The sequence below is a fragment of the Diadema setosum genome, chromosome 21, assembly GCF_964275005.1.
Source record: "Diadema setosum chromosome 21, eeDiaSeto1, whole genome shotgun sequence".
NCBI lineage: Eukaryota > Metazoa > Echinodermata > Echinoidea > Diadematoida > Diadematidae > Diadema > Diadema setosum.
In genome coordinates this window covers 12,699,838-12,715,702 of record NC_092705.1, presented here as the reverse complement: position 1 = coordinate 12,715,702, position 15,865 = coordinate 12,699,838, and the positions used below count along the sequence as shown (strand labels likewise).

At 37.3% G+C, this 15,865-nt stretch overlaps 1 protein-coding gene across 1 annotated transcript in view; it reads right to left on the bottom strand.

The window, feature by feature from the left end:
* Positions 1 to 13,720: 13,720 nt before the first annotated feature.
* The window catches only part of LOC140244939 (uncharacterized protein C5orf34 homolog), a 61,950-nt gene continuing 59,805 nt past the window's right edge, over positions 13,721 to 15,865 (bottom strand). Inside the window, exon 8 of the mRNA XM_072324547.1 lies at positions 13,721 to 15,064. Within this exon, the coding sequence (XP_072180648.1) occupies positions 14,823 to 15,064 (242 nt within the window). The 3' untranslated portion in view covers positions 13,721 to 14,822. The remainder of the gene's footprint in view (positions 15,065 to 15,865) is intronic.

The following is a 15,865-nucleotide window of genomic DNA, read 5'->3' as shown; positions in this document are numbered from 1 at the left end:
GAAATCACGTTTGCATGTAAACACACCTATACGCACACACTCACACAGTATACCTTTGTTTTGCGTTGGAGACTGCATTACTTCGACTGCTGCAAAATTTTGCAGGCTGGGCTTTTCAAACTGATATAGTATATTTAACAAAGTGAAATTTGTTCATATCAATTCAGTAACACAATGTAGTCGTGGTTACTTTGTGCTGATTTATACATGTAACAAGCTATACATTTTTAAAAAGGTATTCAGTCTTCTGTATTGATGATTATTTGTCATTTAGTGGTTTTTGTGGAGTTTCAGATAGTGATAAAAAGTATGGATGATATTAAAGTGCAGCGATAATTCCTACAGTTAGTTCAAAGTTGTGTTACAGATGTTTGATACATACATTTAGCATTGTGTGTGTGTATATACGTGTGTATACAGGTTGGCCATATAACACATTCTAGACAATTAATCTTAATTGATTAGCAAACGTGATCAGCTATGGAACTGAATAAGGTACTAATGTATGATGTTAATGATTCTAATTAAACTGTGACGAGTTTAAAGGGATAGCATAACTGTGTGTAAAAATAAGGCAATTATAAGGAAATTTTAGGGCAATTTGATAACAATGCCTATAATAATTTCATACAGGTACTAATACCTGCCTCATCTTCATGTGGTAGATTGTCGTGTCAGTAGCAAACTGACAACGTACGATGAATGTGTTATACATTGAACAACTGTCTTTCAAGTCCATAACGTTCCCCATATTTTCCCGTCGAGACGTGTGGCCGAGTGGTTAAAGGCGACTTCTCAGAGACGTGAGGTTGCGGGTTCGAACCCCACAAGATCACGAAACAAAATACTTAGATACTTTACTGTTTTTTTTTCTTCAATTTTGTATTACATATTCGTCCATGTAGAAATCACGTTCGTATATAAACGCACCTATACACACACAGAGACACACACACACGCCATATCCCTCTTTTTTGTGTGTTGGAGACCACATTGCTTCGACTGCAGCAAATTTTGCAGGTTGACTTTGTCAAAGCGATCATAGTATGTAATGACGACGACTGAGGTGTTGTACTTTGAACAATTGTCTTTCAAGACGATGTCATTGTTTTGTAATTTGATGACGTCATTACATTGAAAATTGTGATTAAAGGCAAGGTATCAAAACCACCCGATTATAGGTTTTATGTCTGCGGGACGTATTTTTCCCAAGTTGCCAGAAATGGCATAGCGACCTCAGTCGTTACAAGGCCGCTTTTCCGTCTAGCAATGCAATAGATGTTCACACGGCCACGTTAGTTGAGTGGGCATTGACTTTCCCCCTGTTATATCTATACATTGTTGTTGTTTTTTTGTCTTACCATTTCCGTGGATGACCCGTGGCCGAGTGGTTACAGAAACGGTTTCGCATGCACGCTCAATATAACTTCAAGGTGCCTATATCACATTCTTTTCTTTGTCGATCACAGATGACTGTCATCTGATGACCACAAGCGTATCACCTAACTCGTCCTCAATGTGACGAGTTTTCATGTCTCGTTTTACTTTGTTTTTGGATATCTTGACCACTTCCAATCCGATTTTGAATAAACTTTGAATTTTCATTAAAAAGAATTGTATGCTCTCTAATATTTCACAAGTGGTTTCTAAATACCGCGTAAAAAGTGTAAATCTGAACCCCCCCCCCCCCCATCTCAGCCAATACAATACCATCCTTTTAAGCCGGAGTTTTCCGTGATGGCCATTTTCGCATGCATTAATACCAAGCCTACACCATGTACGTGCAGCGCAGCGTTTGTGAGTAACGCAGTGCGTACTCACTTCTACGTCACTTTTCGTACGCATCGCAAACTATCGATCGCTCAAAATGCAGCAATGTGCGCAGCATATCAAATGTATTAGCGCTGAATGACGTCATCATCTGAAATCGTCTAGTATTGTAGTTACTGTAGTTGGTCACACGAATTTATCCCACGGGAAAACATCCAGGAATAAGTATTCTGGTAATCCGAGACGTATTAAACAATGGTCAAATCGCTAACTGGTATTTGACAAACCCATCCGATATTATCGTTTGTGATATGTTCAGGCCCTTGGGAGGTGTGTGTGTGTGTGTGTGTGTGTGTGTGTGTGTGTGTGTGTGTGTGTGTGTGTGTTCTTTTTCCAAAGACGTGAAAAAAAAAACCAGGAGTCTTGCATGTGTGTCTCCGTAAATGTTATGTTGTTTGGTAAACGGAAGTGGCAATTATATTTTCATCGAGCTGTCGGCCTGCGTGGGATTGACATACACTTCTAAGTTTCTGAAACCAAAACATGCATCTACTTGTTTTAAGTATTGAAGTACTTTAGCAACTCCTGAAAAGGAAATATATGTCTTCCCCGAAGATTTGCAAATGCCATTAACATTTGAATGAAAGAAAATACATGTATTCATAACTCTAGATTTTTATATTGTGGTCGAATAACGCCGAAAAGCGTCATTTAGAGAGTAGATAGACATATTTTTTCTTTTTTATTCGCCATCGTCAAACGAAGAAAATAATGTCCAGGGCACGTGCCTTGTTGAAATGAAACAGGTTGGCGTATGGTCTTGTCCCATTTCTGCCTCCCCATGCTCCTCGCGGACATTTTATCAGAGAAGACTTTGGTGATGTGAAGACATCGGAAATCGAAAATGCTGGACAAGGCTTGTTGCAGTTCAACGCATCTCATGAGGTTTTTACATCCGTTCTTTCTAATTAGATAGGTAACTGTAAATCTCTAGGACACGATGATCACATGTGACTATAGGTTACCCTCGACATGGCCTGGCATTTCGGAAGATGTTCGGCGCCGCGATGAAATGTCGGCAAATTCAAGAGCTCCATATTGGGTCGTATCTGATTTCATTAATTGAAGGATATAATCTGTATGTGCATACCTTTTTGCCCCAACTGCGTCCTGATTCAGGAAAGCAGGTCAGCATGAGGTCCTCTCATATAAAAAAAAAAAATGAAAAAAGAAGACAGTATTTAGGTTAAGACGACAGATTTGGGGGAAAGTATTTTTCAACTTCAATCTGACGGAAGATTTTCGTATATACTCTATCAAGTTCCCTTACTTTTAATAACAAGTGCAGCTAAAATCTGTTTCGTCTATCTTTTTTCTTTTGGCGATTTTTGTCCGATCACTACCAACTGGCTGGTTAAGGATCAGGGCTTAATGTTCATGGATCACTCACATGCAGGAAAGAAAAGATTTGTAGGAGATGAGATACGCAAGGATTACGTGGATGATCTGTGCTTTGCCTGTATATTTTTTTTCTTTTATTGTACCTTGATGCGCGATATATCGAACACTGATCAAAAATCTAGGATGAATTCTTCTTTTTTTTTTCTTGTCCTAAACGTCAGCGCAACTCCTGCGAAAGAACGACATGCCGCAATTCACATGTCCGACACAAGGTCGGGAGTTTTTGCAACAGAGACAGTAATTTCAATAGTTTTGAATTGTCTGTTTAGCATACAAGTTAGTGAAAATATCAGTGATTAGTTAACAAATATATATCAGCAACAACGTTCTAACAGCAGAATTTCCTATTGGTCAAATTGATACCACGTGACAGCTATTTTTTCTGAATGTAAGAATGTCAGCGGTAATTTAAAAAAAAAAAGATGTCAAGAGAAAGATATCAGGGGAAAAAATGTCAGATGCAAAAATGACAGAGGTGAAAATGTCAGGGTTAAAAGAAAATGAAACCGTTAAAAATGTCAGGGGAAATACATCAAGAGAAAAAGACGTCATGGTGAAAATGTCACGGATAAAATTGTGGGGAAAATGTAAAGGTAAACGTGCCAGGGTATAAACAGCTTTTCCTCATGAATTATTATAAGCATGTCCCATGATCTAAAAGCTTGCCTAAAGGTTTTGTATCTAACATCAACTGGAATCGTATTTATATTATTTAGACGTTTTGTAGCTGCCTGTCAATTTTGTATTATTTGTCTTTATGTATTGTATGCAACATTTATTTTGTACCTGAATGTTTAAGTGAATAAAATTTCTTTGTGAAAAAAAGTAAAAGCCTGCCTAATAGATTCCAAATTTTTTTGCCTGGTACAACTTGGTGTACATTCGTTGATTTGTGTACAACTTCTCATATTTGTATGGAGGAGGCCTGTTTACAATCTTTTAAAATCTGTCATGGAAGACACTAGAAGAACCATTTAATCGTTTTATGCAACAAAAGAACATTCACAACATCTCTTTTTTTAGCTACACCCTGAAATTGAGTTTGTATGCACATGGATGCATACGTGTTCACAATTAACCCTGATTTTTTTTTTTCGTATTTTGTGAGAGAATCAAGTGGTTTTGAGCACAAAAGCGTACCAAGGCTTTCCATAGCTCACTTGTTATAGGAGCATCGGTCAGCAATCCGGAGTCTTGAGTTCGAATCACGAAGAAGTCCCATTTTCTTCGCTCATTTTTCATTCATTTTAGATTTTATATCTTTCTGGTCAGTTTCCTTTTGTTTGCACTTATTGTATTATCTGAGAAATAACACGTCTTCTTTGGTTACAAAAAGGCGTTATTGTGTTGTGTTAAAGATTACTTGTGATCATCACTAATACTGACAATAAAAAGAAGAAAAATAGAATACAACGTAAATACAGATTTAAAGGTAGGGAATCCCATTTGCATGCCTTAAACGAAGAGTTGTATAAATACTGTGATATGTTGGAGAGAGTATCATTTTAGAAACTCCCATAAAGTATTGAAAGTGGAAGGTAACATTTAGTACATTTTTATTGACCGTTAGATTTTGAATTGAATTTTGGTCTGGCTCACCGTAAATTCCAGTACATTACTAGGCTACCTTTGCAGACCCATGCACTGCATGTGTGTCCATCATATTTTGTGAAGAAAGTTAATCAAAACTTACAAACATTTCTATATACATTCTTGCCACACAAAATGTTATTACATCAGCTCTTATACTTTTAGATTTGTGTTTATAGATTAAAAAATACAGAAGACTGCAACAAAAAGGCTTAAGTGTGGCTGACACACAGAACTACTGAGTAGTTAAGAGTTTTGTGCATTATTCATAACTGTTGACTTCCCAATTTCTAAGCAGTGGCCTAAACAAGTCCCCTGAGGTTCATATTTAATGTTTTGCTGCATTTTGGGAGGTCTGTAAAAGGTATCCCCTACCTTTAAAGTAGGTAAACATTGATATAGAAAGTAAGTAGAGAGTTGGAATATTCATGTATCTCAGTGGGAATAAAAGGCACAACATGCGCGTGGTTGCATTACAAACCATTTGTTAAGAAACAGATTAGAAATTATATCATGAATCTTGCATATAAAATAATGCCATCATCTAAGGCTAACACACCAGGAAATACCTTTAATCATTTTGTCCATGATCCTCTTTCTTGATTATGATTGATTTGTTGGGATAGTACTCTGCAATACTTCTTGTGTACATACGCACAAATATGTTTTTTCATTCAACCCTTGATTTTTGTCAATTCAAGCTGTGTACATGAAACTCATAATAATATATCCTTCGCCATTCTTCTCTCATAGCTTTCCAAATTTTGAAAATTGCCCAAGATGTCGGTCAACAACTTACTTGTGCTTTGTATGCATCAAAATCAAATAAAAAAAGAAAGAAATTAACCCAATATCTGTCTGTATGTCGGTTCTTTTGGCTAGTTTACCAATCAACTTACTACTAATCCTGCTATAAAATAAATAATTAGACTTATGAGGTTAACTGAGTGATAAATAACGCGCGAGATATAAATTATGTTTCAAACTGCTCATTAAACAGTTACTTATATATTATGCTTCATCTAACTAATGACTATGAACATGTATGATGCATGGCTTTGATTTGGACATTAACACCGCCTTCGATTGGTTCACACATTAATTATACCTCATAGGCCCATATGGTTTTGAAAAATGCTTTTCTCCATTTTTATACTATTTCTACTGCCGACAGTTTTTTGTTTTTGTTTTTTTACGTTGTACACACGTACATTGTTGGAGAAAAAAAAATAACGTGACTGGTGAACAAAATACTTTAATCAAGTAGTCACTTAAAGGGGCATTCCAGACGATTTTCATAATTTCACATCATGTCGTACATAAATCAACAGCTCCATGTATAGATTTGTGGAATTTATTGTGGTCCTTGAGCAGAGAAACTAATACTCTGAAAACCCTTAAACAAATCAAATTGAACAGTGATCATGACATAGGAGCCTCACATATTTCAGAAATGGAGCGGTGTAATCCATTACGAAACCGCTTGCTTAACAAGTTCACCTGTGTAGAATCTATGCATGCCTTCTTCTTTTGTTCTGCTTCCTTGAGCCCCAGTTCATGCATTCTTATGGTGAGGCTGCCTTGTCATCATCCTTGTTCATCGCAATTTGTTGTAAATTTTGAAAACATTCCTACTCGTCATCCCAATCACTATAAATTCTGAAACTCTGTACTCTCAATATAACCAAGTAGGTTTAAGAGTTGGAGTTCCAACTGGCTGTATTATTCAAAGAGTTGTTAGTTTTCTATTGATGTACAAAAGAATTCCATAGGCGCATATGTGCCTTTGGTGATCGAAGTTCGATGCCGCCGTCTTGCTTAGCAATCTGAAGATTCATTTTGAATGTTAACATAATGTTAACATTCATTTTGAATGTTAACATAATGTTGGCTGTATTTCGTTTGTTTATATATTACATGAAATGAAATCTCTCTCAGAAGCATATAAAACAAAAGTAAATCCCGTCCAGAAATTTGTGCAAAAGTGTAAATTAGAGCTGTATGATGTGAAAGTGCTTAAAACACTACCATCCCGGAAAGCCCGTTTTATCACTTTCCCCTTAATTCCCACAAATAAAAGTGATATGGAATAATCGTCAAGTATAATACTTTATTGATAGATTAATGAGAGTAGTGCTTGGGCATGCCCAGTCGATTAATTCTCATTTTTATTTCATATTTCTTTTTCGCAATTTCTATTCGCCCATCCCAGTGTCTTTACCATTGTATATCACCGATCTTTTATAAGCAGCATTGACGAAAAGTAATTACCATCACAAAGACATATCTCTCCTATATAGTGGCTGGTGATTATGCAATGAAACAGGAGTCAATTGTCTTCCTGTCTGCGCGACAGACGCAGTTTGGTACATGCTTGAAATATTTTCGAGTGGTGGCATCGAACATCTAGCAAAGGAAATAAAACGGTTGTGACTCCATTCCCTTAAACCTTATTTAAATGTAAAAGTCTGAAAATTAATCATCCGGAGGTCTCCTTTTAAAGCCGGAAACGTCAGCGGATTAATAATCCGCTGACGTTTAATCCGCTGACGTTTCCGGCTTGGACAGCGTTATAACCATTTGCATATTGCTCTCGAATATTAAAAAACATTTCTAAAACATCTATCTCTGTCCATTTACCTCTTTCCGTTTTCTCCAGCTGTTATCATTTCAGATAATTATTTATTATCTCTGATACTTTTTATTCTTACAGTTTTTCTGCTGACGCTCTTACTCTTGACATTTTAACCTCTAATACTAGTTCTTTCTGATACTTTTACCCCATGACAACTTTTTTGGCACTATGTTTGCAAGGTATCTTATCATTAATGTGTGTGTGTGTGTGTGTGTGTGTGTTTGTGCGCGCGCGTGTCTGTAATGCTGTTTGCGCAAATGAACAGAAGTCATGATTCAAGTCAGTTTAAAAGACATAAACATGTAATGACGTTCTCTCTTCTGATAGTTGTATATAAATGCCTAAAATGTTTTCCGGGGAAAAAATAAGAAATCACAGCTTGTAACAAATTGATTTTGAGTTTCTCCACGGAAGAAAAAAAGAGGGGGAAAGGAAGAATATGAAAAAGAAGACGAAGAAATCGATTGAATTGACAAAATGATATCAATTTCGAAATAAGTCGGTTATTTGTAATCCCCGGTGCATTTTAAAATGAAGAGCTTTCGGCGTTACCGAATCGAGTACTCTGACGAATGAAATTAATCCGCGCCACTCCATTTGCTATATTTCTACACATTAGTAGAATGCTAATACCGGTATCCCTCCGCAATTAATTACTCTATCTGTTGCTCTACATCCGCCTCAAGCAGGTCATTGCATTAACATTTTGAAGAAGTAACAAGAAAAAAATATAGTGCCCCCACATGTGAAATTTCGATCACCTTTGATATTACGAGATCACACGTGGAGGTTTATTGGACTTAACCTTATGTGCCTTTTTTCTGCATTCTCATCTAGTAAATCTCATTGCCCTTTTTGGCTTTTAATGCCTTAATGTCGAGAAATATAATGGTGCTACAGTTACTGGAATGAAAAAAGATGTCTTCCTAGCAACTATTGCATAACAGCTGACATCAAATTCATGCCTAAATTTTCTTTCTTTCTTTCTTTCTTTCTTTTTTTTGCGGGGAGGGGGGGGGTGGAGGGCATCTTCCCCATTTGATCCACGCGTGACTTGAATGAAATAGTTTTGACCAAGATAGAAAGGACGGCGTCCAAATGTCCAGCATGCAAGTCGGCGTATTTTTTCTACATCAGCTCCATCTTCTCTAAAGCCTCAATGAAAAAACAACAAAAACCGTCGTAAAATGTCTTGTTTTCAGGCCTTTCCATCATGCTTTTCGACGGCACTATGCACGAACCTTACTTTCCACATATCGCCAAACGGGCTTGTATGTGACGCCTAACATGTATTCTCAAATGGTGCCTTGAGTGAATGCAGGGATGAAAGACTTTGACCTTTTAATCAACGTGAGCTGTGTATGACTGGCGTCTACGGTTGTCGATAAATTTCCTGTGGAAGAGATGAGAGAGACAGGGAGGGGAGGCGTATGGAACACTTAACAGGTTTGACTTGTATACCGCCCAAGAATCATTGTCAGATAAAGTATTTGCTTTCCGATGTCTTTGGTCACGCAGAGTGCACATAGGCACACATAATGACAGACAGCTAGAGCAGGGGCTTTTATTTACTTCCTGATCAAATGCCTATCTCTCAGATCGAAATGAGCGGAACTTCCCCTATGGGATTCAATCACTTCCGGTAGAATTCTGCCCGAGTCCATTAAGAGCGCCCCGGTCTGCCATTTACCGAGATATGCACACAAAAAGGTTTTTTTGGTCTCAAAGTCAGAGATCCGAACAACAAATACGGTCCATTAAGCTGGATTGTTCTAAATACATTGAAATCAAAACAAAACGAAGTTGGTTACATTTAATATGGTTACTCTACTGACCTTCAAACAATACCTTGGGAATTGCTATAGTGTTTTGGAGTTTTTCACTGATATTATTATCCCGACATTAATTGAATCCATTTGGAAGCAGTTGTGAATCTTCCGCTTGTTTGGATTGTCATTGCTCTTTTCAGAACAATCACAGAAAGAAGTCGAACTTTTTACAATTGCGCCCCGCCTTGCTATGAACAAAATAACTTCCAAGTCACAAATACAAAATGAGGGTAAAGGTGTGATTGCATCATCACGAACACAAAGTGCCTATACTCTACTCCGATGCAATGAGTGATAACACAAAAATACAGGAAATACTTTCCCTTTTGCACGGTATACTCAGCTTTAGCCTGTACGATATAAGACAAATATAATGTACTGACGTCTACCGCTCTCCCGTAAAAACTGCTTATGGTGTAAGCTTTAAGTGCAAAAGAATTAGAATAAACTTGATAAAGATGTTTATCGACTATTTGGACAATGGTTAAATCTCCGTTCTTCATCGCACTTCCAGTCAAAATACAATTAAAGAGGTCTTATTATTGATGGCTGATGCGAGTTGTTAAGGCCATCAGAACAAGTCGACACATTCAAACGAGTACTTCTTACGCATTACTTTTATTGCACATACTGTTAATCAACCATTGTTCATCACTCTTAATTTCCTCCATTATAATTGCCTAACAATGAGCATTGAACGACATCGTTGAATTAATCCTTAATTAGTTTTGCCTCGCTTCTGCTCAGGCGATGCTAATTAACGTTACAGAATAACGTATAGGGCATTGATCCATGCACTACCTGTTGAGCTATGCAAACCTATTACATGTAGAGTATAATGTTTGACATGTGCTAGTGTTTTATCTTCATTTAGGGCGGGAGATCAACGACTTCCATCTTTACACGAGGAACTCGTTATTCACTTTAGTTAAATAATTAGCGAGTAAAATGTACTGCAATGCTGTAACTAGCGGTCTACCATGCGTACGCGGTAATTCTGAGATAAAAATTGGACTAATACAAAAGGAAATGTGACAAAAAAAGTACTGCATGGTATATCTGAGTAACAGTGACAGGTATCGCGGGATTTAATACAAGGCAATATTATGGTGATACGGAATATGACGAATGGCGGAGAAAGATTCAAAACGAGAGGCAGAGAGGGGGGAGAGGGAGAGGGGTGGGGAGGAGAGAGAGGGAGAGAAGGGGAGATATCGACATTTCATTTGGTACAGGCAGCTCTCTGTCGAGCCGTTTTATATCTATTCGCCATACAATGTGCGTGATTTTTCGTTACATTATTATTTTTTTCTGTTAGTGTCTGTGTCCGTCTCTGTCTGTCCACCTGTACGTGTGTGTGTGTGTGTGTGTGTGTTTGTGTGTGTGTTGCCACATTAGCATTTTCTTAGAAAGATGATCGCAATCCTGACTTATTCTGAACAACAAAACAGTGGACACTCGTGAAATTAAAACCCTTTGAATATAATCATGAAATCTTTTTTACATCAGGATTTGAAAAAAAAAAATGCAAGACTTTAAGATACAAAGCACGTAGTCTTTGGCATGAATGTATTAAAGAACAATTTATGTTTGCTGTATCTGTGTTATGTATGATATATATATACATATATGTATCATATATATATGTGTGTGTGTGTGTGTGTGTGTGTTTGAATATATATATATATATAAGATATATATATATATATATATATATATATATATATATATATATATATATATATATATATATGTATACATTGCTTTCATAACCCATCAAGACCGTCAAACCACATTTCTCTGACTGAGTGCGGTGTCTTTTTCTCATGATTTTTATCTCATGTATTCATTGTTCGTGTTTCATGAACTGGACTATAACCTATCCAACTTATCTTCCATGTGAACTCTTTGCTGTTCATAAAGATAATGATTGTTGCTCATAGAGAGTTGCCTAATGAAGTTACCTGTAACATTGTCGAATTCATGAATTTATAATACATTCTTAGAAGATGAGATATTCTCTTCTTTTTTCTCATTCTCTCTCTCTAAAATTTGCACATGTTTCTAAAATGTCATCTTATTTCTCTCTCATTTACTGTTTGCGGTTGATTTTCAGAGGCCAATTTAATCATGGCAAGGTGAAAATTTCTGTGGCAAAACCTTGACGTTGATAGGTTAACGGGTAAATCCCCATCGGCTCTGTGTGGAATGCAGCACATCCACTGTCATTAAACTCTCCTCATTCATTAACGTCAAAGAAATCCACCATTCAATCTGCATCATCGAAACTTTGTCACTACGAAAGGTAACTTATTGACGATTAATTAGTCGTAACGGCAGTATTCGATGGTATCGGTCACTCGACACACGCCCGACAGTTATGAGAAAACAAGCGCACGCAGGCGCAGTCATTTTATCCTATTGTGAGTTTACGAGTTAGTGTGACAATATAAACATCTCATATTATACTTTGCCTTTTTGTGCACTCCACTCAATTTTGTTGAGTGTTAGGCTTGTTAGCGCCACTCATTATCCGATACATAATCCTGACGGCATGGAAACATAATCATTATCAATAGAATTAAAGCTATCACGGTCTTAGCTAATCATTTTGTTGCCACGCGTTACTATTGTAAATTAGACTAGAAATTGAGCCCGAGAGAGAGAATACCGTTTTGGCACAGGTTCACAAGGTCAATGACTGTCGAGCACCTGTGTGTGTGTGTGTGTGTGTGTGTGAGTGAGTGTGTGTGTGTGTGTGTGTGCGTTTGTGAGTGTGTGCGTTAAGGCGTACGCGCACATTTTTGTGTGCTCGCGCATGCGTTCCTCTGAGTATTTAAGTTTTATAGTGTTTTGTTTTAAGGTTCAGGAGGATGAATACCACCCAGATGGCAGGTGCATGCATCACTTATTTCGACTAAATTTACCAAATTTAGAAAATGCAAGGTGTCACACCGCACGGGGTTTTTCTACTCTTGATTGTTTTGTTTTTTTTTTCCTCTTTAATACTGCATTGGTATTTCTTTCCTAACATGTCGTCATGCATCTTACAAGCAAAGAACCAGTAAAAAAGCTCAACCTGTTCTGTTAATAATGTGCTAAATGGCAGGTGTCGTATGGATATAAACGCCTACACACTATCGCTGTTGTAATTAGTTAACACCGAAAGTTTCTCTTTTGACATAAGTGTTTGCCTAGCTTGTGTCTAGTTTTCTTCTATTTTCTGTTGATCTTTCATAATCCTGAGATACCAGAATAAAAAAACAACAACAATACCATATGTAAAAGCAGTGGTTGTATCGATAATAAATTGTAATGTTTCATAGCAGCGATCATCACAGAAAGTTTTGTATTGTATGTGTCCGTAAATGTCGATGTATTTGTGAATTCCATCCATACTGTGTGTATCTTGACTTCTGCTAAAGTGTGGATTGGAAATATTGTATCATCATTACAAGTTAATCACACACACACACACACACACACACAATACATTAAATTCCATGCAAATACGAAATAAACGCCAACAAACACACATATACAGTTTTCATTTCGCACCCGATAAAAACGAGTGCACGCCTTCATTCGCTTTTTATTTATCGCATCGTGATACAATGGCTCGCTCATCGTGAAGCGAACTTTATTCAATCAACTTCATGAAGCATCGGATTGTGAGGAAAGGTCAACTAAAAGGAATGTTATGACCGTTCAAATGTGATTTCACTCGATGTCTCTCAAAGACAACTACACTCGATACCGCCGACTTCAGTGTAACAATAACAGTATTCAGGATGTACTCAGCAATATTCATCGCACGAACGATGCTTTCGATGAAAACGCATACTAGGTGGTATTTAATACATGGGATTATATATATATATATATATATATATATATATATATATATATATATATATATATATATATTGAAACAAGGAAGGAAAACTGACCAGTTTTCCTTCCTTGTTTCAAAATATATTACAAAAAGCTGCATCGCTTCGGCGATCCCTCACATATATTCCAAAGTCGATTTACATCATTTGGGTTTATGTCAGGTTTGAATGTGTGTGTGTGGCACACATGCACACACTATAGCTTCTGACCACACGAGCAAAGAGAATTAAGGGTTTGGGACGAACACCGATCTAGGGCTTTCAATAGCTCAGTCGGTAGAGCACCGGTCTAGTAATCCGGAGGTCTCGGGTTCGAATCCCGATGAAAACCCATTTTCTTTGCTCAAAGTTTTCGCTATCTCATATATATATATATATATATATATATATATATATATATATACATACATATATATATATATATATATATATATATATATATATATATATATATATATATATATATATATATATACATATATATATATATATATATACATATATATATATATATATATATATATTGGGTAAGTTGTCCACGTGTTGGCGTGATAATATAATCAAAAACAAAAGTGAAACCAAGTTCATGCTGTATTCATCAACAGTTTATTTCGGGAAAAAAAAAATCTTTCTCAAGTGTTCATATATACATATGTATTTATTTATATATTATGTATACATACGAATATACACACACAATAACTATCTATCATAAACATACATACCGTACATGTAATCAATCTTTCCATGCGAGTGTGAGTGCGTGTTTGTGTAAATGTTTGGATAGAGAGCGGGAGAAATACACCCATGCTTACATTGCCAGACATACCTATTCAGAGACAGATATTACAGAGAAACACCTCACAGTAAAATTTGATATCATAATTCAAATTTGAGCCTGAGATAATTGACAAACATCAACGTGAAACAAAATGGCAGAATTCGACACTACTTTTACTTGGAGAAAGTACACACATATCCGTGATTTCCTCGTACACTGTACTACACTGTACTACTTTGATATCCAAACAAACTTTAAGTCATGAGAGTATATAGGTGTTATCAAATCGTCCGTGTATACTACGAATCTCTTCTTCAAGGCCGTCGGAATACTAAAGAAAAGGCGTTCAAGTTCATGTGGGGTTTGATGTCGTTGGAAGAATAATTCTTGGCTATAACTGCACCGAGACGGCCATACGATATCACAGTTATATGCGTCGCCACGCACGACCGAACAGAATTTCGTAGATGGAAATAGAACCCAGCTGGCCAATTGACATGGATAGGGGGTATCAACACAAGAAACATTCCTCCGCATGGAATTTGCAAAAGGAAATTAGACTTCATCAAAAGCCCACATATTCGTATCAAACGAATTGATTACAGTCACTTTAGTTGCACGGGTGGTAAAAACCAATATTTCGATGCAGATACTTGATCATAAGTTGATTCCCACGGAGACACGGATAGCCGCCAACGATTTCCTCGGAAAGATGAGCCTTAAATATGTGATCACAACCTGGGAGCCATTTCAGGGGTCACGTAGAAACACGTGCACAGCTAGTGATCAAAGACAAAGAAGAATATGGTTGCTGTTGTTATTGGGTTTTTTTTTTTCCTTGTGCTCCAATATTGTTGCCGATTTCACTTTTGACCGGCGTATCCGCCCATGATGCCCTGGATGGCGTTGAGAGTTTGCGCAGTATCTTGCAGGGCTCTCCGCACGTCATCGGCGGACATGCGTTCGCCGGTCCACGGCCCCGTCACACCTGCTCCTCGATCCGCTAGCGAGGTCAGCCCAGATGAAGCGACCCTGCCAGGACTCTCCAGAACGGACGCAGAGCGGTGGTAACCCTCTTTTCCCTTCACTTCCTGCTGAGAAATATCTGTTTACCCGACCGGACGACCAGTTCAGGGAAATAGTCACGTACAAGGTTCTGCGGATACAAGACGAGCGTTTTACGGATTTATTAGAATAAATGAAAACGGGGCAGTTATATGGGAGTGTTATCAAGTTATCAAGGATTGATCTGCCCGGTGGCGTTGGCGACTGTAAAAGTCGGCATTTAGACGATATTATGCTCTGTTTCAGAGCCATGCGTCGACAAAAGTCAGACTGCGATTCATTTCCATCAACCCGGTGCCATTTTCGAAATAAGATCGGATTTCTCACTCACTCAACACAGCGACAAAGCAGCAAGAAAACTAGCTCACGAACTGTGCAAATGACAATGAATATTCCTCAAAAAGCAACTAACCTTCGCGGTCGTTGTTGTTGTTGTTTTATTTCCCAGGTTTGTGGTCAAACTATCTAATTTACTATCCCATCATTCATTTTCACGTAGCATTTTCTTTTCTTGGAATTTCGGTATTGCACAGTCTAAATAGTCTACAGCACATTAATGACATGATCAAACATAGAAGTGCGTGGAATTACATTTTCCCTCATAAAATCATGCAACATAGCAGTTAAAGTTCAAACCCAAACAATATTCGATTTGGCTTTTATAAATAGGGTAATGTCAAGCAAGCAGAACAAACGTAATAAAGACAACAAACAAACGGGACTTGAAATAAAAGTTATGGAATTGTATATTATCAATATTGTTGAACACAGACGAATGTGAGAGTCATAAGTGAATGATATCGTCACTTTAGTTGATTTGCATTGGGGGTGCTGTTCGTTA